This window comes from Cryptomeria japonica, chromosome 1, assembly GCF_030272615.1.
Source record: "Cryptomeria japonica chromosome 1, Sugi_1.0, whole genome shotgun sequence".
NCBI classification, from domain to species: Eukaryota; Viridiplantae; Streptophyta; class Pinopsida; order Cupressales; family Cupressaceae; genus Cryptomeria; species Cryptomeria japonica.
Genome location: NC_081405.1, coordinates 323102018 through 323124944, shown reverse-complemented (window position 1 = coordinate 323124944; position 22927 = coordinate 323102018). Strand labels below are relative to the sequence as shown.

General features: G+C 35.9%; 1 protein-coding gene across 1 annotated transcript in view; it reads right to left on the bottom strand.

Moving 5' to 3' along the window:
• LOC131073166 (rhomboid-like protein 19) overlaps window positions 1–10223 on the bottom strand; it is a 146352-nt gene extending 136129 nt beyond the window's left edge. Inside the window, exons 1-2 of the mRNA XM_058009566.2 lie at window positions 9866–10223; window positions 6651–6775 (exon numbers count right to left, since the gene is read on the bottom strand). Of these exons, the coding sequence (XP_057865549.2) occupies window positions 6651–6775; window positions 9866–9874 (134 nt within the window). The 5' untranslated portion in view covers window positions 9875–10223. The remainder of the gene's footprint in view (window positions 1–6650; window positions 6776–9865) is intronic.
• Between the last annotated feature and the right edge of the window lie 12704 nt (window positions 10224–22927).

The following is a 22927-nucleotide window of genomic DNA, read 5'->3' as shown; positions in this document are numbered from 1 at the left end:
ATTTGTGTTATTCTCTTTGTTATGCTATGCATTGATTTTGGGTGGAGTAACCCTCATCTAGTGTAAGAGAGTATGTTTTTAGGTGTGTATGGGGAGTCCCCATCATCATATTCATGCAATCTTAACCAAAAATTGCCAAGCATCTTCCAATTCTTAAAATTGTCCATTTGCATTTATTTTGCCTTAACATGTGATTTTTTGTGGCTGTGTCCCGTGCCCCCAGCTGAGTAGAGTTTGTTGACCTGTCTAGCTTGGAAGTTAGATGATAACATCCTCCTGCACTTCTCAAGAGTGGTCATGGGTACATTTTTTAGGTCTTTTGTGTTGTGCCCTAAAAATGACTACATTTGTGCTTCTGTCCTTGGAACTCAAATATAAACAAAAAATGCAGTGGGATTCTTGTATACCTGGTCAATTTGCAGCAAATGTTTCCAGTTTTATCCCCTTACTGGTACTCTGTGAGTTCCTTGTTTGGTCATATTTGTCCTTTCTGACTATGATTTGTGTGGACTGTCTATGTCTATGCTCACAAATTTGGAGAATTTCTTGTTCGAAGTAAAACTCCCTGTCAGAATTAAAGGCTTACTAATACTACTTCAGCGCTAAAATACAGAACCCTATCCTATTAAGTATGTATGCAGTGTATTACGAAATGTTTGGCTGGAGAAGGTGATTGGCCTCAGAATATGGGCAGTACTAAGCCTGTGAGGAAAATCACAAAGAAGAATGATTTCCATGATTATCAGTAGTCTGTTGCAGCAAATACAGGACAGGAAACCTGCTGTAAGTTTGGGAGGAGGAAGGGCAAGTTTGTGGACATTTCTACTGCAGATGCCAGAAGTATTATGAAGGGTTTATTTGCAACTTGTTAATGACAGGGTCATTTTCCAACATTTGCAGGTGGACAGTGGGATTTTTTTGCAATTATTCTTAATGTACATAGACCATCTGTCTGCAATTTAATAAGTTAAATGAATTTGATTTAAGAGGTCCCACATGGATCATTTTCTCTTATGGATCTCAAAGTCTGTTTCTCATGGTTTCCATTAAGTCAACTCTTTGTTTTCTGTTCCAACTTCCAACGCATCAGTTTTGCAAACAAATTCATTATGATACAATGATTGCACGATCTGAATTACTATCTGGACTGTTCATAGTTTTCACCAGATTCATGAAGGACCTACATGAAAGAAAGGATGTCTTGATTTAGATGGTTAATGTTTCCAGCTTCTTGAGACACGGATTGAGTTTATCATATCTTACTAGTTTGATAACTTCATATATTAGGAACTTGTTGACCTTCCTATTTTATTTTCTTGGTTGCCATCGAGTAAAGGAGGTAGTCACAGGGTGTGTCGATTTTGCCACGTTTGTTTCTTTGTGGCTCTGGAATTCCTATAACTGTTGTGTATTGAAGCCCAACGGTCACCTGTTGGCTTTCCATTTCATATGACTCTTCAACTGATCCTTTGTAGTCTATTAAATAGCTGCTGCTATTTAATTGTATATATGGTATTGTTCAGTCATTATAATACATTTCCTCTGCTCAGTGTGGATGTAGGCTATTTTGCCGAACCACGATAAAACTGGAGTTTTATCTTCTGTGTTCTGTTTTGGTTACTGTTATCTGTTTTCTTTCATTGTTATTCTGAATTCTTAAATTTCACAATTGGTATCAAAGCAGGTTAGAGCTGCTGTTTGAAAATTGGCCAATAATTTTCAAAGCTATGGAAGATTTGAAAGTACAGAAATTTTCTGGGAAGAATTTCGGGATATGGAAAATTCAGATGAAATCCTTGTTGATTAAGCAAGACCTTTCTCTTGCGCTTAATGGAAAAGCAAAGAAGCCAACTACCTTGAAAGATGAAGACTGGGAAACGCTCGATGAAAAAGCCAAGGCGACAATCTTTCTTGCATTAAGTGATAATGTATTGTATAATGTTGCAAACGAATCAACAACAAAGGAGGTATGGGACAAGCTCACTTCAACATATGAAATGGCATCCGCTGCAAACAAAGTCTTCATCATGAAGAGGTTATACAAGCTCAAGATGAGGGAAGGCGAAATCATGACAAATCATCTTAATGAGTTTAATACCTTGATTAGCCAAGCAAATTCGGTTGGCATGACGCAAGACGATGAGAACAAGGCTGTCTTATTACTAAGTTCTCTTCCTAACAGCTGGGATGGAGTTGTGACAGCCATAAGCACTACGGCATCAAGCTCCAAGAAGTTGGCTTTCGATGAAGTTTCTGCCACTCTTCTCTCCGAAGATTTAAGGAGGAAAAATGATGAGCCCTCATCCGGTGATGCTGTCTCTATGGTGAGCACTGAAACTAGAGGAAGAAGCCAATATAGAGGCAGAAATTATCACAATCAATGGTCCAAATCAGCTAGAAGATCGCAATCTAGAGGAAGAGAAGGCAGTTGTTGGTTTTGTGGGAAGGTTGGTCATGTCAAGAAAAATTGTAGAAAGTATAAAAAGGCACAAGAAAGGGTGTTGGATAGCACAACTAATATAGCTCAAGACAAGGATGACGGTATTCTAATTCTTTCAGCAAGCGACACAAAATTAGACTCTTGGGTCCTAGATTCCGGTGCTTCCTTTCATGCTACCTCATGCACGGAGGCCTTCTCAAATTATCAAGAAGGTAATTTTGGAAATGTTTTTTTGGGTGACAATAATGCTTGTGAAATTATTGGAAAAGGTGATGTTGTTTTGCAACTAGCTGGAGGAGTTCAATGGTTATTAAGAGATGTTCGGCATGTTCCCAAATTAAAAAGAAACCTGATTTCTTTAAGTCAGCTTTATACACAAGGTTTTCTCACCACTTTCACGGACTCATGGAAAGTCACTAAAGGTTCTATGGTCATTGCAAAAGGTGATAAAGTAGGCAGCCTTTATATTGTAGAAACTATTGGTGAGGTGGGAGCTGCTATGACTGCTGTAGGCAGCGATGTGGCACTTTGGCATCAAAGATTGGGCCACATGAGCAAGAAAGGACTAGAGGTTATGTTGAACCGAGATCAACTATCCAGTCTTCAATCCACAGATTTGGAGTTCTGCGAACATTGTCTTTGTGGAAAACAAAAATGGGTCAGCTTCTTGAAGGATGGACATGACAAGAAGACAACACCATTGGAGCTAGTGCACTCGGATGTCTTCGGGCCTATGGAGGTAACCTCTTATGGAGGCACAAACTATTTTGTTACTTTCCTTGATGATTGTACTAGGAAAGTTTGGATTTACATGCTCTCTAGAAAATCTGAAGTGTTTTCAAAATTTAAACATTTCAAGGCACTTGTTGAAAACCAAAGCGGACACAAAATAAAATGTCTAAAAACAGGTAATGGAGGTGAATTTTGCTCTTTGGAGTTTGACGATTTTTGTGCAGATCATGGTATTCGAAGGATTAAGGTTGTCCCATATACTCCACAAGAAAATGGGGCAGCAGAAAGGCTCAATAGAACCATTCTTGAGAAAGCTCGATGTATGCTTTCCAATGCCGGCTTGGATAAAGAGTTTTGGGCGGAGGCATGTAACACAGCGGTTTATTTGATAAACCGAAGTCCTTCATCTCGGTTAGAGTTTGGTATTCCGAAAGAGGAATGGTTGGGCAAGAGAGTTTCATACTCTCACATTCGGGTATTTGGGTGTCAAGCGTTCGTACATGTCCCTAAGGAGAAGAGGACCAAGCTTGACTTCAAATCTCAGCAGTGTATATTTGTTGGATATGGTGAAGATCAATTTGGCTATCGATTATGGGATCCCATCAGCAAAAAGATTATCCACAGTCACGATGTAGTTTTTAATGAGAAAAAGTTTCCAGCTATGAAGGAGGAAACACATATAAAGGAATACATTCCTTTATCCGCATTTCACACAAATGTTTTTCAGAATGGCCAATTGCAGCCTGTCAATCCCATAAATTCTACACCAAATTCTGTTTTGAATCCTCCCTTCTCTTCTACCACTGCAAGTTCAAACAGTGAACATAACACACAGTCTGAAAACTTCTATGAAGAAGCACTAGTTCAGCCAGAACATAGTATTTTAACTCCCAATTTAAATTGGGAATTTCACAGTGACCAAGGCTATGAGGATGCAGTTACAGATACATGTCATGGTAGTGACAAGGATACAGAGGAAGGCTGCCAAGGATTGAATGGCGACTCATCCAATAAACATGAATTACGCAAGTCGACGAGACAAAGGAAGGTCCCTTCCAAATTTTCTGATTATGAATTACTCTTTGTTGAAGAGGCAGATCCGGAATTATTAATTTCTGAGCAAGTTGAACCAGCAAATTACAAAGAAGCATGTTTGAGCAGCATCAAGGATAAATGGATGGCTGCTATGAATGAAGAAATGAGTTCTTTGGAAGCCAATCAAACTTGGGATTTGGTCTCTTTACCACCAAATCGAAAACCTCTGAAGAACAAGTGGGTATACAGATTGAAAGATGAAGGCGGAGGTTGTAAACGCTACAAGGCCAGATTAGTGGTAAAGGGGTATGCTCAGCAACAAGGGATCGACTTCAATGAAATCTTCTCCCCGGTTGTTAAAATGACAACCATTCGAACTGTTTTGGGACTAGTAGCTATATGGGATCTTGAATTGGAGCAGCTTGATGTGAAGACTGCATTTTTACATGGTGATGTAGATGAAGAGTTATACATGGAGCAGCCTCAAGGTTTCATCAAAAAGGGGCAAGAACATCTCTATTGCAGACTGAAGCATAGCTTGTATGGGCTCAAGCAAGCCCCGCGACAGTGGTATTTGAAGTTTGATCGTTTCATGGTTGCTCACAATTTCATCAGATGTGAATCAGACCCATGTGTTTACTATAAGAAACTACCTAATGGGCAGTTTGTCATTCTTTTACTATATGTTGATGATATGTTATTAGCTGGTACAAGTCCTAGGATTGTTAATGAATTGAAGATTCAATTGGCAAGCAAGTTTGCTATGAAGGACTTAGGGGCAACAAGAAGATTCTTGGCATGACAATCACCCGAGACAGGAAGAAGAAGGAGATCACTTTGTCACAAAAGGAATACATTGACAAAGTAGTTGAGAGATTTGGTATGGCTGATGCTAATGTTGTTTCTACTCCACTTGCTCCACATTTTCATTTATCTTCTGATTTGTGCCCACATACACAAGAAGACAAGGATTTCATGGAAGGAGTTCCTTACAAATCAGCAGTTGGTAGCATTATGTATGCTATGGTTTCTACACGTCCCAACATTGCTCATGCGGTGGGAGTTGTGAGTAGATTCATGAGCAATCCCGGGAAGATTCATTGGGAGGCTGTTAAGTGGATATTGAGGTATCTAAAAGGGACTGCTAATTTTGCTTTACGCTTTAATGGCAATAATGTTCTGCTACAAGGTTTCACTGATTCCGATCTTGCCGGAGACTTAGACAAAAGGAGATCTACTACTGGTTATACCTTCATGTTTGCTGGGGCTGCCATTAGTTGGGCCTCAAGGCTGCAACATTCAGTTACTCTTTCTTCTGCTGAAGCTGAGTACTTGGCACTTTCAAAAGGTGCTTGGGAGATGATTTGGTTGCAGCGACTACTTGGTGATATGAAATATCAACAAAATGAATACATTCTATTTTGTGATAGTCGCAGTGCCATTTTTATGGCTCACAATCATACATCTTAGCAACGTTCAAAACACAGACATTCATGCTCATTTTGTGCGTCACATGGTTGAAGAGGGCAAATTGAAGGTTGTTAAAATTGACACAAAGGTCAATCCGGCAGATATTTTCACTAAGGTTGTAACCAAAGAGAAGTTCGAATGTGCAAGAACTTCTCTTGGTCTTGTTAAGCTGAAATAAATCAGCAGGTAGAGAAAGGGAATGTTTGATTAGTTGAGGTATCCGTTGTACTTCAGGTGGGAGATTGTTGTGTATTGAAGCCCAACGGTCACCTATTGGCTTTCCATTTCATATGACTCTTCAACTGATCCTTTGTAGTCTATTAAATAGCTGCTGCTATTTAATTGTATATATGGTATTGTTCAGTCATTATAATACATTTCCTCTGCTCAGTGTGGATGTAGGCTATTTTGCCGAACCACGATAAAACTAGAGTTTTATCTTCTGTGTTCTGTTTTGGTTACTGTTATCTGTTTTCTTTCATTGTTATTCTGAATTCTTAAATTTCACAATAACTACAGGTAGCCATTTTTTAAAAGTTTATAATAAAATATCAAAAATAAAAAATTGAAATTATAAATAACTTAACTTAGCCTATATTATATTTTTATAAATACATTTCCATGCATTCCAAATAGAAAGAATCCTGCTCAAACCAGAAAAAACACACATAGATCAGCATTAGTATATCCATAGTCCTAACTCCTAAGAATAATGAAGCATATAGCGTTTGAAAACTCAATCGAAAAGGTATAGTTTCCTACTTGATGTCATGAATACCTTGCACACATATAAGAACTTGATTCTAGGTTGACTATTTCTTTGTGAGATGAAAAAAAGCATCATAAGAAATAGAAAAAATGCAAATAATTTTAAATTATACAAAGCAAACTCAAGAACGAAAGCAGCAAAGATCTTACAAAGCAAATGTAGATTTTTTTAAACACCTATAAGATGAAGGATAGAAAATCATACTTTCCCGGAACCAGTGCTAAGTAGTCAACTGCTGACGGAAAAACTTGTGAAATGGAATATCCAATGACAAGAACTGCTGCTAGCCCTTTGCATAGTCTTGTAAACCCGGAGGATAGAGCAGGCACCTGAGATCAAGAATACTTATCTGTTATTTCAAGTTATGAGCTAAAATCTACTGAATGTCTATGCATAGCCAATCAAAATACAGTTGGACAGAGATGCAAACAAGCACTTCAAAGCTAGGTTGATCGAGAACCAAATAACAGTAAAAACAGGAAGCTATTAGATTATGTGCTTAGGTCTCATTTATGGATACTTACCCACATAATTGTGAAAATCAAAAAAAGTGACCTTCACGCTAGTTGTATATGAAGCGGACATTAAACAGACACTAGCTAGGAATCAAATATAATGGCTTCAGAAGACAATTGTTCAAAATAAGGCCAGTATGAATGGTCTAAATAGGAAACTAGTTTCTAATCTGATAACAAGAAATATTTTCAATTTTGCAAATAACCCTCGTCTTGAAATGGAAGTAGAGACATCTCCTGTTTCAAGTTCTGCAAATTGTGATAATATCAGAGCACGGTAGAAGTTGAATGGTGAAATGGTTCTTCAAAAAGAACAATCCCAATAAAAGGTAGAAGTTGCAGAGACAAAGCAATTAGCAAAGTTGGATATGACTCAACAAGCTTTGCAACAGGTAGGTAATCAAAAATATACACTACATCATTAGAGAGATTCAGAGTATTCCAATATTGATTTGGGATCCTCGTATCTTTAAAAAGACTCCATCAAGTGGAGAAGAAATTCTAGAGCGTCCTAGTTGCAATTGCTTGAGGACAAGCAACTCAGGAAGGACAGTTTGTAATATTCCTTTTTATGAAATTAAACCAAGATGAACCCAAAATCCCCATCATACATTTTCTATGGGTTTTCAGAATTTTGCACCAAGGAAATGGGATTAAAATTATAAAAGAAGCTCAAGTAAAGTTAAAATATGAAATAAGGCTCAAATATCAATCAAATGTCATGAAGGAAATTTGAAGAGCTGTCTTTTCGAAGAAACTCTATTTAAGAGAAGCCGAGCAACGAGAAAGAGGCATATTGATCAACCATTCTATTTTCTAATTTCTACTCCTTGTTGGAGCATTGGACTTTGGTTCAATTAAACTAAGGCTGAAAACCCTCTAGGTCTAGAATTGGAGGATGAAAACCCACAACTCCTTAGAGTGATTTCACACAGAAATCACCATTGTGCAGATTTGTTCAAATTTTAAGTCGGTAAACACAATATGTCTTTCTAGATTTCAGTGGCACCATCTAAGGTTTCAAGTACGCAACTTGGTGAAGGATCATGGCAATTTGTAATTGGTTTATAACAGATTTAAAGGTAGATTTATACTTGAAATCAGCACAGCCAATCTCTTCTCTCTCCAACCTTCCCAACTTAGATTTTTGTTCAAGTCAATTCCAAGGTATTTGTAATCCACCACTTCTTCAAGAGTACTGCCATCAAAGTAGAACTTATACTAACTATGTTTTCTTTTGTTAGAGAAAACTATCACTTTCATCTAGCTAATATTCACTTGCATAGAATAAGGTCATCCACATACAAAAGAAGCCTCAAACAAACTCACCCAAATGGACACCATCATCCCCTAGCAAGTTCAACCATTCTTCAAGTTTGTCAATATATAAACCAAAAAAGGTAGGGGACAATGGGCATCCTTGCTTGACCCAGATATCACTCCAAAATCTTTTGAAGATGCCAACTAAAGTTCTGATTTTGACTTTAACCTCATCATAAAACCTATGAACAACTGCTCTAAGATGCATAGGAACCCCGAGTTCCTCCATTCTGCGCCAAAGCTTATCCTTAGGGGCCATGTCAAATGCTTTTTTGAAATCAACAAAGCAACAAAAGGCTTCCTCTTCTTTCTCCCAAACAATTTCAATGATGTACCTTAAAGTTATACCATGATCAATCATGGAAAGCTTAGGTTTGAAACCTATTATCCCTTTAGCACGTTTATCTCTTCCTTCCACCCACTTGCTGATTCTATTTTCTATCATACTACCAAATAACTTTGCAAATAAAGGATTGATCATAATAGTCTAATAATTGGAAGGATTGTTAACATCCCCACTCTTGAAAAGAGGTATTGCTAGGCTAGTTGTCCAATCTATAGAGAACCCCTGCTGAATGATGTTTTTGAAAATCTTCGTAATGTGAGGTACAAGCATTTTTACATCCCACTTTAGATACTCTACTTGAAGATCAACTAAATCTTTTGCTTTTCCAACACCCAACTTCTTAATACCCCTCTCAATCTCTTGCATAGTGAAAAGCTTAGTAGTGGTGTTGACCAAAGGAGGAGGGACAACCTGAGAATCCTGCTCATAAAAGCACACTTGTTCTAAACAAGTGTTATTAAGTAAACTCCCGTGCATCCAATCAGGAAAATAATTGATTAACATTGGAGAATGGATGTGAGTTCTTAGCTAGGGGTAACTGTATCAATGTTCCAAAAGGGAAAACAAATTTCGACATTGTTTTCATACGCAACGTAATATACTGAAATAATTTAGTTGACTTTCAGGTTCAAATCTTTAAGTTTAAACATGGGAATCAACACATGCAAAAGTGAATGATATGAAACTCCAATTTGATACTTGCACTTAGCCTGAACAGTCTATATACAATGCAGATATCATAAGCTGATGTCATTTGTATCGTCTAGAAGTTTCCTAAAGTTGTTCTCATAGGACCACTCCACTAATCAACAGGAAAGGAAAGCTTAGTTCTCGCTCGAACTAGAAAGAACAAAAATCCTCAGACCATGAGAAACCGCTACGTAAGATCAAAGGGAATACTCCGTGTCTTTTACTACTCATTTCAAGCAGTTGGGCCTCAAAAATTTAGTTCATCAAAGTCATAAAAAAATGCAGCGAAAACGGGTATGTTTGTAATCAAAAGGAAAGCAAACAGACATGTTTTAGCTAATGCGTGGTCACGGTTTCGAGTCCCACTAAATAACTTCACTTGAAAAAACCAACAGAAGACCCTTTAAGTTACTTCGCAGAACATATGCATTCAGATATAACATCAGTCTTAAGTTTCAATTCTAGCCACCATTTTCTCTCTGCCAATCAATGAGACGACTTAGATCTTAAAATTAACATGTTTGATAAAAATGGATGTTTGTACTTACCCCTTCCATTTAACTAGAAGTAGAATACTTGCAGATCTGCCCGGTTGTTTGTCGTATTTATCACCAATCTTGTGTGGATCTCTATTTCTCTTGGATGGCCCTATGACCTTACAAGGTTAGTTTTAAGGCCAATCCTGTTCCTATTAACAAATACTGCTTCCATATCACGGATTTTTCTATAGAAAATCGAAGCTCTGTTAATCCCCGCAATTATCAGTTAATTTTCTATACAAGATGATTAAAAAATGCATTTGCAGGCCATTTTCTAATACATTTTGACTTTTTAACTTCCCAAATGCTCTTTTTAACTGACTGTAAAGTAATGTGACCATGTTTCCCCAACTTTAGCTTGTGGAAATTCAAAAGTTGGTATTCTGGGGGTTTCTGGTTATTTTTAAAATGTTCCAATGAAATATAAATTTAAATTCAAATTAAAAGAAATTATTTTAAATATGGTCTATTTTATTAGGTTTAGAAAAATAGTTTTTTTTGAGATATTATTTAAAAGTTGGTTGTTTTGTCTCACTTCAGTCTCTTTAATCAAAGTGATTAGATTACTACTTTCAAGTTTAATCAAAGTGATTAGATTACTACTTTCAAGTTTGTTTAGTACTTGATATGAATTCATTATAGATGACACATTTCACCACTTATTATCATTCATTTGTACCATTCTTTTGCTACAAAATAAACACATTACCATTTCGGGCTCCTCCTTAAACATTCTCTCACACCACTTACAAGTTTTTCTACAATGCATATATGTGTTTTCTAGTTAAAACATGTGACACCATACAAAGGAAGGTTTGTTTTTCAAGTGATGGGAGAGTATAGTATAACCATTTCTTAATTAAGTCTAGTGTATAGACAAATCCTTCTCATTGCAACTTATATAAAAATAGAGTTAAATAATAGTTAAAGTAACTATCAAATATTCTTGTTATAATTATTATGCTAAGTTATGGTGTTGATAGAAAAGTAAAAAGCTATATTTCTTACTTTCTTGACATAAAATTCATTGGAAATGCGTTAAATAATATAATCTAATTAAAGAGATAAGATTCCCACAGTCCATGCTAAATTCATATATTGTGCATCAATGTTAGAGAGATGAGATTTCCACAGTTCATGTTAAATTCATATATTGTGTTATGTTTCATCATTAGGATGATAGAGCTCCAAGGAGAAAAATGGGGGGTCGGTAATTGAACAGGGTCCAATAGTCGTTATAGCAATTGTGCTTATAATATCCAGTCTTGCCACATATTTATACTATATATTGTAAATAAATAATCCACATGTAAAATAAAAAATTACCAAATGTTGATCAAAATGGATCAATACTTGAACATAAGAGAACCTATAAATATTATATAAAAAAGGCATAAATACATTAATTAACAAGCAAAATAGATCATTTTTTGCTTCAAATAAAATATCATAGCTTTCCACTATAAGTGTGTCATTTATAAAATAAGATACTCACTTAAACAAGTACTCTTATCATAGTGAAAAAATATCATTCTTATGTGTACAACTATTGGGGTAGCAATGTATATCTATTGGAGTATTTCATATTAATAATTTGTCTTATCACATATATAAAAGGTGAACATAATAAATACCTTGTTTTTCTCCATGAAATGTGAGGGATTGTCCAAAGATTTAAGTGTTCAACAATTGATCCCTTTGTGTTCATATAAGCTTTATTTTATATAATAATATGTTGTTTTTTAATAACAAGATGTATTTTTGTGTTCAACTATTAGTCCTTTGGTGTTGGATATATAAGCTAGAGATAACACACATTTATGATTACTAATAAGTATTTGGTCCATTTAAGTTTCATATAAGTTATATTTTACATAGAAATATGATATTATATTAATTACAAATGATATTTTTTTATTCAACAACTAGGGATTTTTATATTAAGTTTTGGTCGAATCTTTAAAAAGTCATTTTTTGGACACTTCGCACAAGACGTGTTATTTTGACGACTTGCATGATGAGTCATGCCTTCAACCTTAGTCGTAGATAGTTAAGTGTCCATATTACATTTCAAAAAAAAAATGAAGGTCTTACGATATTCCATGTGACGGCTACATGTTGACGAAGTTAGACTTAAAAAGGAAGAAGGAAAACGAAAAATAAAAATAAAGACACAAAAGATAAGCCAACTAGAAAATGATGTAAAATATACAACAAAAAATAATAAACTAGAAAGACAAAACAAACCTAGAAAAAAAAATATATATATATATATATATCCTCTGCCATATAGTTTTATTTATATATTGGTTTTTTCTTTCCTTTTTTCATTTGTTTACTTTCTCATTTATTTTTTCTTTAGTATATATACATATACACATATATTCTTATATAAATATGTGTATATGTATGTATGTATATTTATGTAAGTGTTATTTATATATACATATATAGTCTTAGACTTTTCTTTCTTTGAGTTTGTTTTGTCTTTCTAGTTTATTATGTTTTGTTGTTCATTTTACATCATTTTCTAGTTGCCTTATCTTTTGTGTCTTTATTTTTAGTTTTAGTTTTCCTTCTTACTTTTTATTCTTGTTTGTCTTTCTTTTCTCTTTCCTTTGCTATTTGTTAGGTATTTTTTTCTTTTCAAGTTTTCTTTTTTGTTTCTTTTTATTTTGAATTTCTTTAGTTTCTTAGTTTCTTATCTTCCTCTCTTGGTTTTTGGGTCCCCTCCTTTGGACTTTGTGCCACCCTTCCTCCCTCCCTTTCTTCCTTTTAACTTGTTTGGGTTTACAATTTATCTATTTTTCTCCTTGCATCCCTATCATCTGATGATGACGGAGTGTGATTCGAAACGTTGATGCAAAATATTCTACATAGTTGAATCCAAAAGCACAACATATGAATAATCAAATTAGATATATTTAAATTAAAATATCTTTGTTGTAATTATCATGCTAAGTTATGGTATTGGATAGAAAATTAAAAAGCTATATTTCTTACTCTCTTGACACAATATTCATTGGAGATGTGTTAAATAATATAATCAAATTAAATATATTTAAATTAAATTAAATTTATATATATATATATATATATATATATATATATCTGTTTAATCAATGTAAAAGAGATTTTATTTTACATTTCAAACTATTAAATTATTTAAGACTTTTATATTCTAACATATATAAATTCATTATCATTAAGTCAATAAAAAATTTGCCTAAGCATATGTGATTTAATATTACCAAATACTCTTTAAAAAAGTTTCAAACTATAAAAGAAATTTGTGATAATAAATGACATTTCATTACTTCCAAATATAAACATGGTAATTTTATTTGATAACTTGAATGCTAATCAAATTAAATGGTCAAATACCCTAGGCTAATGCTTGGTATAGATTTAGATGGCTTAGGGAGTGGAATTCTTCTAGTAGGCAGGTGTTGCAACATACGAGATGGGTGCCTCCGGAGGAAGGGTGGATTAAGTTCAACTTTGATGGGGTTGTTGAGGACAACCCCAGGGATGCTGGCAATGGAGGCATTTTTTCGTGATTGGCAAGGTCAATTGGTGGGTGTGTTTCCTTGTGACTGTGGTATAGAAACTAACAACATGGTCAAGGCTTGGGCTCTGTATAGTGGGTTGTTGTTGGCTAAATCCAAGAGGTGGAAAAGAATATGGGTGGAAGGTGATTCTAGGGTCATGATTAAGAATATGTTGGAATCAAGTGAAAAGTTGGCATCTTGGGCCGATCTTGGAGGCTATTGAAGCTTTGAAAATACATTTTGATGATCTTTGTGTTTCCCATGTGAAGCAGTTTGGCAATCAAGTGGCAAATTGGGCTACCAATAAAGGTGTGGGGTTGGTGTCTAGGTCGAGCATAATGAAAGAATTTGGTGGGTGGATTTCCTATATGATGTGATCAGGATCATGTAGGAGGACATTAAGTCTCATCCTCCTGATGGTCAAGTGTTGAAAGCATAGTGGCTTCTTATTGTTTTGTTCGATGGCTTCTTGTTCTTGTCATGGGCTATGTTGTGGTTTATTTGTTTCTAGTGGTTTGTTTGCTTTCCTTGATGTTGGCCTCTGACTGAGTTGTTTATTTTGTGGTTCTTGGAGCCTCTATGGCAAAAAAAAAATTAAATGGTCAAATTATCTTAGCAATTAGTTCATAATCATAATTACTAGTATAAAAAATAAAAAATAATTGATTGCCTTGGTATTTAATTCATAAATACCAAATTATCTTTGCTAGCAAGGGACTCGTTACATCTAGTTATTGTTATAAAAGAATGAACTATATATTGAAAACACACACACACACACACACACACAGTTTGGAAGAACAACTTTTATTTTTATTTTATCATATTGTTGTGTAGTGCAATTAAGTAATTAATGTAAACATTTGATTCGCTAAAATAGAATACATGTTAACAGGTTGTTGGTTTGTTGGTGAAGTTCAATTGCCCACATAAAGTTCATCTTGTATCAAGTCTTGTTGAGCTCAAAGGCTCAACACTCACAAGGGATGAAATCATAATTGTGACTTGAGTAGTAGAGACTACCATCATTATTAGTTGACATTATTAGTATCTTCCAATAGTTGTGAGCCTATTATTAGAGAATTAAACATTCATATTCAATGCTATATAATTATTAGTTAGAATCATTTTTTAGCACATAGTTAGATTGTCCTTCAATAGTTATATTAGTTAGCATATATTTAGTCTATGTTCTAATAGTTGTGAGTGCATTAGATAATTAGATGATCATTTTTATTAATATGGAACTATTATTTGAGTCATATTGTAACACATACTATTATTTAAGTCATATTGTAACATAATATTAGCTTGTGTTCTAATAGTTGTTAATCGACTGCAGTGAGGTATTTTGTAGCATATTATTAGATTGTGTTCTAATAGCTAAGAGCACATTAGAGAACTAAATGACCATTTTTTATTACTATAGCATTATTAATTTATTCATGTTGTATCTTGTTGTTAGATTGTCTTACAATAGTTGTGAGTGTATTCAAGCATTAAATGACTATTGTTTATTACTATAGCACAACTAGTTTTGTCTTGTTACTAATAATTAAAGTGATCAGGCTATATGTTGGAATGTAAGGAATCTCTTATGGAATGGTATCTTAAAAAGGAGTGCATGGAGACATTAAATGACCTTTTATTTACTATAGGTCTATTAATTGTGACTCTAGTTACTAATAATTAAAGGAAGTGAGCACACATTGCATGTAGTAAAGAAATCTAAATGTTGTGAAATAGTTGCCTAAAAAAAAACACCACTTACAATATAAGAAAAAAAATTAATTAAAATTTCCTAATATGCATGAGATACTATTCATACGCTTACATAAATCAAGATTCAAAGATCAATCAATTTTTTAAAAAAATTAGTGACTCTTAATTTAAACATAACCTTTCTTCTCAATTTTTTAATTCCACTGAGATTGTTTGGTAGTTGGTTTTAAGTTTTATTACAAAGATGATACAAGTATTAAAAATATTATTTTCTAAGTCAGGGTTTCAATAAAGGAGCAATTAAATGAGGTACTTCTTGTTAGGATAAGGTGGCATTAACATTGCAATCCTAAGTCATTCATATGTCTTTGTGTTCTTTGGAAAGTGTTCCCTATGACATGTGAGAAAGATGTCAAATATTTTTACTTTATGGCTATTTGTAATTGCATTTTCAAGAGGTGAACATGAAGAGGTGATAAATATAAATGAAAATTAATAAAATACACTCCTTCCCATGTTCTAATTAATTAAGAAAAATAGGTTTTCAAGACCCAAAACCTTTAACATAGGAAATTAAGATAAGTCATCAAAGAGTCCAAAGCATATAAACCGCTTACAAAACGACTGGCAAAAAAGCTAGCAAACCATAAAGACAGCAAAAGATAGAAACAACAAAGAAACTAGGAAGGCACTACACAGTTATAGTCTTCAAAAGGTCCTCCGCCTTTTTCACCAACTGGTCATAGGTTGCCACAACAACTTTGAGATCATCTAGGTCCTTATTAGGCTTCTTTTCTTTCTTTTTACCTTTGTTTCTTGTCTTGGGTCCTTGAGCATCTCCTACGCCTTCAGTGTCAGGGTCAATATCCAGGGTATCCTTCTCCTCATCCAATTTGCTGATGAGGGTTTTAGTATTGCCAGCAGAAACCTTCAGGATGTTTAATCTTTGCTCTGCAATACTCTTGAGGCAATCCTCAATTTTGCTGACTTTACTGACAGTGCCCGATATAGTTTGATCCATAACGTCAGCAATAGTTTTCCTTTCCAGCAGGTCTTTCTCTATTTTCTCAAATCTAGGGTTGAAGGAGTCTCTTATATTTTCAGCTTTTGCAATAGTATTTTTTAGATCCTCAATATAATCAGCCATAGTCTTCCCTTCCCTAGTGTTGATAGTTTCCAGAATCTAAATTATGTGGTTGAGCTTCTTGTTGTCATCCATAGCTTTCTTGTAACTGGTTATTAACCACTCCATGGTGTCCATAAAACCTTTCATACCCTCAGGAGGAGGGTTTGGGGGAAGATCAATCTTACCGAAGTTGTCCAGTTCCTTTTTTGGAGTGTCACCAACAGTAGCTATGTCATCAACCCTATGAACCTCTCCAGTGGTCACCTTCTCCAGGTTCTGTTTAGCTTCTGAAATCTTTTCCTTCTTATGAGCCTTGATGCATGGCAGTGTCCCCCATAGGGTTCTCTTTATAGGCCTTAATGGTGGCATTCATAGAGCATAACAGAAAATAAGGAAAGTTAACCTTCTCGTCATGCCTAAAATGATTCAGCAAAACAAAATGGTAGTCGTATACTTTAGTAAATCTACCATCCAATGTAATATAGCGCATTATAACAAAGAGGACGTCCCGCCATGGTTTAACAAAAGCCCTAGAGGGATAGTAAGTTTTACTTAGCTTCACCAGGCATTTTTTCTCCTTTTCGGTTTCAGGATATCTGTCAATGGCCTCCTTACTTACTTTTCTGTCTCTATAGAAGTTGCTTCCTTCCCTTCGGAGACTCGTGGCTTGGGCGATAAGGTCTTCATCTATGACAACAGATTGGTCTCCCATCTTCAAAGTGCCCTTTCTCCAGTTTTTGCAGAAGAAACTGGTGACTGTGCCATCTCGTCCATGGAGTCTCTCCATAAATTTAGAAAACCCACCCTTCTGCAAAATATTCCAGACCTCCTCCTTCTGCTTCCATTCTTTGCAACTGCTAGGTTCGTATCGACATCTGTTTCCGCCCATGTTTTCGTTGTTCAGAGCAGAATAATGAAACTTGCAGAGAGTTTTAGACAAAAAGTTTCTCGAAGATACCAAATTTACCCAGAAAGCGTGGGAATTGATAGAATGAGTATTATAATAAATGGTACTGACAATATTATAATAACTCAGAGTACTCCATTTAGTCCGATTCATTATTGTTTTGTCCATCAAAAATCTTTGGAGTGCTACTATATCGGTCCTTAAAAATGATTAGTCTAACATCCTCAAGGAGTCCTTGTTCTCCTGTCTACTTAATTATTTCATCTTTATTGATCGCCGCGTTGGCTGCCCAGTCAGCAGACCCATTGGCTTCACGGTAGATATGAGATATGTAACTTTTTTCAAAAGTGCTAATGAGGTCTTTAGCGGCTTTTATAATATTATTGATAGACCATGAGGGATTAGAGGTCCCCTTGAGACATTTAATAATGTTGTTTGAATCCCCTTCGATCCATATGTAGGGGCAATTCCATCTTTTAGCAAGGAGAATTCCTTGGAGAGCTGGCATTGCTTCTGCTTTGTTGTTTGGTTGACTCCCTATTGGGACAACAATCATTTCCTTACATATACCTTTATCATCTCTAAGAATAGCTCCACAACCCGCAGGGCCCGGATTACCTTTTGTAGCACCATCAAAATTGACTTTGAACCAACCATGCGGGGGAGTTTTCCATCTTGCTTCAAGTCTTTTGTTTTGCTTGGGGTCAGAGCTACCAACATTCTTCAAATTCCAGGAACTTAAAATGTTAGATTCCAGGGGGTTGGTCGAAAAACAGGGACCCCCAATAATCCCAATATTCTCCACAATCACCCGTTGTATTTTCTCGAACACAATATCCTAATTGAGGGATGTGTCCCTGAAGATACGATTGTTTCTTTCTTTCCATAATCCCCACAGGATGTGAGGAAGTGATAGCTGCCACAAAGATCTCAAAAAGGAGTTAGACCAATGGATATTCCAGGAGTAGAACAAATCACTGATAGTTTTAGGAAACACCCAATCAATGCTAAAACTTTTAAGAAATCTTTCCCAGACTGAGGCAGAATAGGAACAGTGGATGGCCAGGTCATCCACTGACTCTTCCTCCTTAAGACACAGAGCACATCTATTAGGAAAGGCAAAACCTCTACCCTTGAGTTTATCTAGGGTCAAGATTTTATTTTGAAGAATAGTCCAATAGAAGAAGTTGATATTGGGGGTTAGACCCTTAATCCAAGCTTTAGACCAAAAAGGATTATCAAGAGGGGTGGAGGAGAGAACACCATACATTGAAGAAATAGTAATGATACCTTTGGGTTCATATTTCCAAATGAGGGAGTCTTCCTCTGTGTTCAACCAGACCGAAGACAGGTGGATCTTGAGCTTTATGAGGCTTGGGTGGATAATTTCAATGTTCTACCATTTATTGCCAGTGTAATACCCTTCAACTAAGGTGCCAAAAATTCTAATACATGAGGGAGCATAAGGGGCCCATTCAGGGAAATCAGTCAAGGGTTTATCAAAAAGTGAGGGGTCTTCCCAGAATTTAACTCTCCTACCATTTCTAACTTTCCATATAACTCCTTTAGCAATGCTTTCTTTGTACTTAGAGGCATGATTCCAAAAATGGGACCCATTAATACCGATTTCAGAATTGATTAAAGAAGAAAGAGAAGAGGACAGAAGAGAGTACTTACTTCACCAGATTTTACATCATTCAGTATCTGAATGGAATATTCTCTAGACATACTTGGATAGGAGAGCTTCATTTAAGGTCTAGATTCTTCTCAGGCCCAGACCTCCTTTACTTTTCAGTCTGCATACCTGATCCCAAGCCACAAGAGACATTCTTTTCTTGTCCTCAACCCCTAACCATAGAAATTTTATTTGAAATTTCTCAATTGCATCAGCATACTTAACTGGAATTCTGAAAAGGCTTAGGGCATAGATTGGTATGCTTTGAAGAGAAGATTTTAGAATTTGAAGCTTTCCAGCTTGACTCAAAAGGGCTCCTTTCCAACCAGCTGTTTTTTTATAAAATTTATCCACTAATGAGCTCCAAAAAGGATCAGGAGTGCAATGCCCATGGGGAGGCCAAGATAGGTTGCAGGAAGATCAACAATCCTACATTCTAGGATTCTATTGATTCTTTGTTGTCTTCTCTCTGGAGTATTGATGAAAAAAACTTCTCTTTTGACCCAATTAATGAGTTGACTAGAAGCTGAGGCAAACTTACAAAGAGTATTCTTCAGGGTTCTAGCTTCAGAGATACTTGATTCCCCCATGATAATAGTATCATCCATAAACTATTGATGGGAGAAAATAAGGTCAGCAGAAGAAGGTTGGAGTCCCTTAAAAGAGCCTTGCATAACCATATTTTCCATGGACCTACCAAAACATTATGCCATAATGATGAAGAGGATAGGGGAAATGGGATCCCCTTGCCTTAGTCCTCTAGAAGCTTGGAAGAAGGGGGAAGGGGAACCATTAACAAGAACAGAAAAAGAGGCTGAAGTAATAAGTTGGCTGAAGAGGTCAACACATTTAGTGGAAAAACCATAAGCCATAAGAACCTTCACAAGAAAAGGCTAGTCAACTCGGTTGTAGGCCTTGGAGAGATCAAGCTTAAGGATGAGACCCTGCTTCTTGGGCCTAACAAGAGAATGAATATTCTCATGGATAGTTATAATGGAGTCGAGAATTTGTCTTCCAGGGACAAAACCATTTTGCTGATGATTAATCAATGAAGGAAGGACAGTCAGAATTCTGGTGGTAAGAACCTTGGAAATAATCTTATAAAAAGAGTTGCATAAACAGATTGGTCTAAACTTGTCCATAGAGTCTGCACCTTGGATTTTGGGAATGAGAGCAATGAAAGTACCATTGATTTCTTTCAAAAGTTTTCTAGCCCCAAAAAATTCCTTGACCCCATTGGAGACATCTTTCCCGACTATGTCCCATAAATCTTGGAAAAAGAACATGGGGAAATCGTCTGGGTCGGGAGCTTTGTTACCATCAAAGGAAAAAAAAACATTTTTTATTTCCAAGATCGAAGGAATGGAAGAAAGGGAGACATTCATCTGTTCATCAATGAGATAGGGAATATTTTGAAGGAAAGAAGATTGAGCATCAACATCCAATTTGTGATCCCTCCTAAGAAGATCCAAAAAGTACCTTTTAGCTTCATTCCTTATTTCTTCCTCCTTGACCAGCTCCCCATTATCCACAATTAGTTTGGTTATCCTATTAGCCGCTTTATGCTTGATAGTCGACAAATGAAAAAATATTGTATTCCTATCTCCTTCCTTTAGCCAAATTCATCTTAATCTCTGCTTCTAGAAAGTTTCCTCTTTAGCAATGATTTCATGGTATTTTTTAAGAGTCTCATTTTCATCAGCAATGGACACAGTACTGAAACCATCCTTCTGAATTTGGGCCTGTATTTTTTTAAGGTCATCCTAAACTTTACCTTTAGCCTCAAGATATTCCCAAAGCTGGATTTATTCCAGAGTCTTATATTGTCCTTTACACTTTTAAGTTTCTTTACAACTCTGTACATAGCAGTTCCCTCAACTTGGATACTCCACATTTCTGAATATTACGGGTGATATCTGGGTGATGAGTCCACATTTTTTTAAATCTGAAAGGAAAGTGTCACCTTTTATTGATTGGGTCAGCGATGAAGGTGATAGGAAAATGATCTGACCCAACCCGGATGTGGGCAGACAGAGAACATAAATAATGTATGTACCAGTCATATGAGATGAGAGTCATGTCAAGGCGAACTTGGATAAGATCATTGCCAATTCTTCTATTAGTCCACGTGTAATTACAACCCTATATCTCCACATTGTTGAGAGCCTGAGTGTTAATAAAGTCCATTAGGGCCAGCCTACTTTCCAACTGAGAGGGGATTCCTCCAAATTTTTCCTCCTCTTTCAAAGGAGTATTAAAGTCTCCCATGACAGGCGAGCTAAGATTTTCAAAGCTATCCCTAACTTCTATAAGTTTTTTCCAAAAGGAATTTCTAGCTTTCAAGGTATTAGGAGCATAAATGTTAGTGAGGACCCATGAAGTTCCATCTTTTAAATGCTCCAATCTAATGCAAGAGAAAAAAAAATCCTGAATAAGAATATGGCCTTTGACACTATCAAGGTTCCAAATGTTAGCTATGCCTCCTGAAGTACCTTCCGAACTACCACCACTGATATTCCCCTTTTTGAAAAACTTCAAAGATTCAACTTTTTCTCTACTCATTTTGGTCTCTTGAATAAGAAAAACATTAGGTTTACTATCCGTTATCATATTCTTAATGATATCATTTTTATGAGGATTATTAAGTCCCCTAATATTCCAAGAGATAATCTTCATAGCTACTTACCGATTCCTAACTCCTTAAGAGTCTTCTGGGTCCCATCTGCAATATTCTTACTAGCCTCCTTGTCTCTAACTTTATGGTTAGAGGGTTGACCTAGGGAAGAGGAGATATGCCCAACATCAACTTGAGCTATTATGTTGGATTTCCTTAGTTGAGAAGCCGAGAGAGTGGTTCCTTTCTTATTCTTGTATTTTGGTATTTTCCAATCAGCTTCTTTCTCTAGAGCTGCTTCCGGGTTACTAAGGATTCTGGAAATTTCATCTTCATTACCCTAGTTAGGGATTCTAGAACCATTTAAATCATTGTTTACAGTTTTTGAATTTTGGTTTGAATCTGAAAGGTTCATATCCAGTATTGCACATTTTTGGGCTTCTTGCATTTCAGAATTTGTCATGAGCGATGAAGAATCAGTCTTTTCTTCTTGGGAGCCAGGGATCTCCCCTTCCTTAGGTTGATCCTCTATCTTTTGTGTTTTCTTACCCACATAAGTGTCAGCTACCACTTCAGTTGTGTCATTTGAAGATTCAGTATGTTCTTTTGGTTCCTATGTTTGAATTTGCTCTGTAATAGAGATGTTTACTTTGGTAGACTTATTTCTCAATACTTCTTGGGTTGGAGGATTGGAGACAGAAGTTGAGGACACTTACTTATTTCCCCCCAATGGTTCAAAACAATTATAGTCAGCTTCCTTATTCTCTGAGTTTTTAACTTGTCATACCATTTTTTCTAGAGCCTGTTTACTTTCAACCTGGGGTTTAGTCTGCTTGGGCTCTACTTTCGGCTTGATTGGATAGGATTTTGCCTAGTGACCTACTTTTTTGCAATGGAAGTAGGCAAAGGGGATAGATTCATATTCAATTTGTTGTTTCCATGTTCCCAACTTTGACACTAGATCTATCTGTTCTGGCATGTCTACATCATGGGCTATCCCTACACAAAATCTAGCACGAGTGAGTCTCCTTTTTGAAGTTGTGACTGGGTCTATAGAGAGGAGTTCACCAAAGGAGCTTGCAATTCCTAAGAAGATTCTTTCTGCCCAATATTCAAGAGGCAAACCCGGTAACTTCACCCATACTAGGACTTGTGCCAAAAGAGAGTCGTTCATGTTCAGATTCAGATGCCATTTTCGAAGAACCAAAGTTGTCTTTCCTACCATCCAGGGACTTCCACAAAGTATCCTTAATTTATCTTGTTCACATGAAAAAGTAAAAGAGATGAGGTCTTTAGGAAAAGCCAAGATTTCAACACTACCCTTCAGAGCCCATTTTCGTTTTACATAAGCCCTAACAACTTCGATGTTTGGACGTGAACCCATAAATTTGCCTACCAGGGAGTTTGACATACTATTTATATTATGATCCAGAACCAGATCAGGAATAGAGATAGCAAACTTTCCACTGGAAGGAT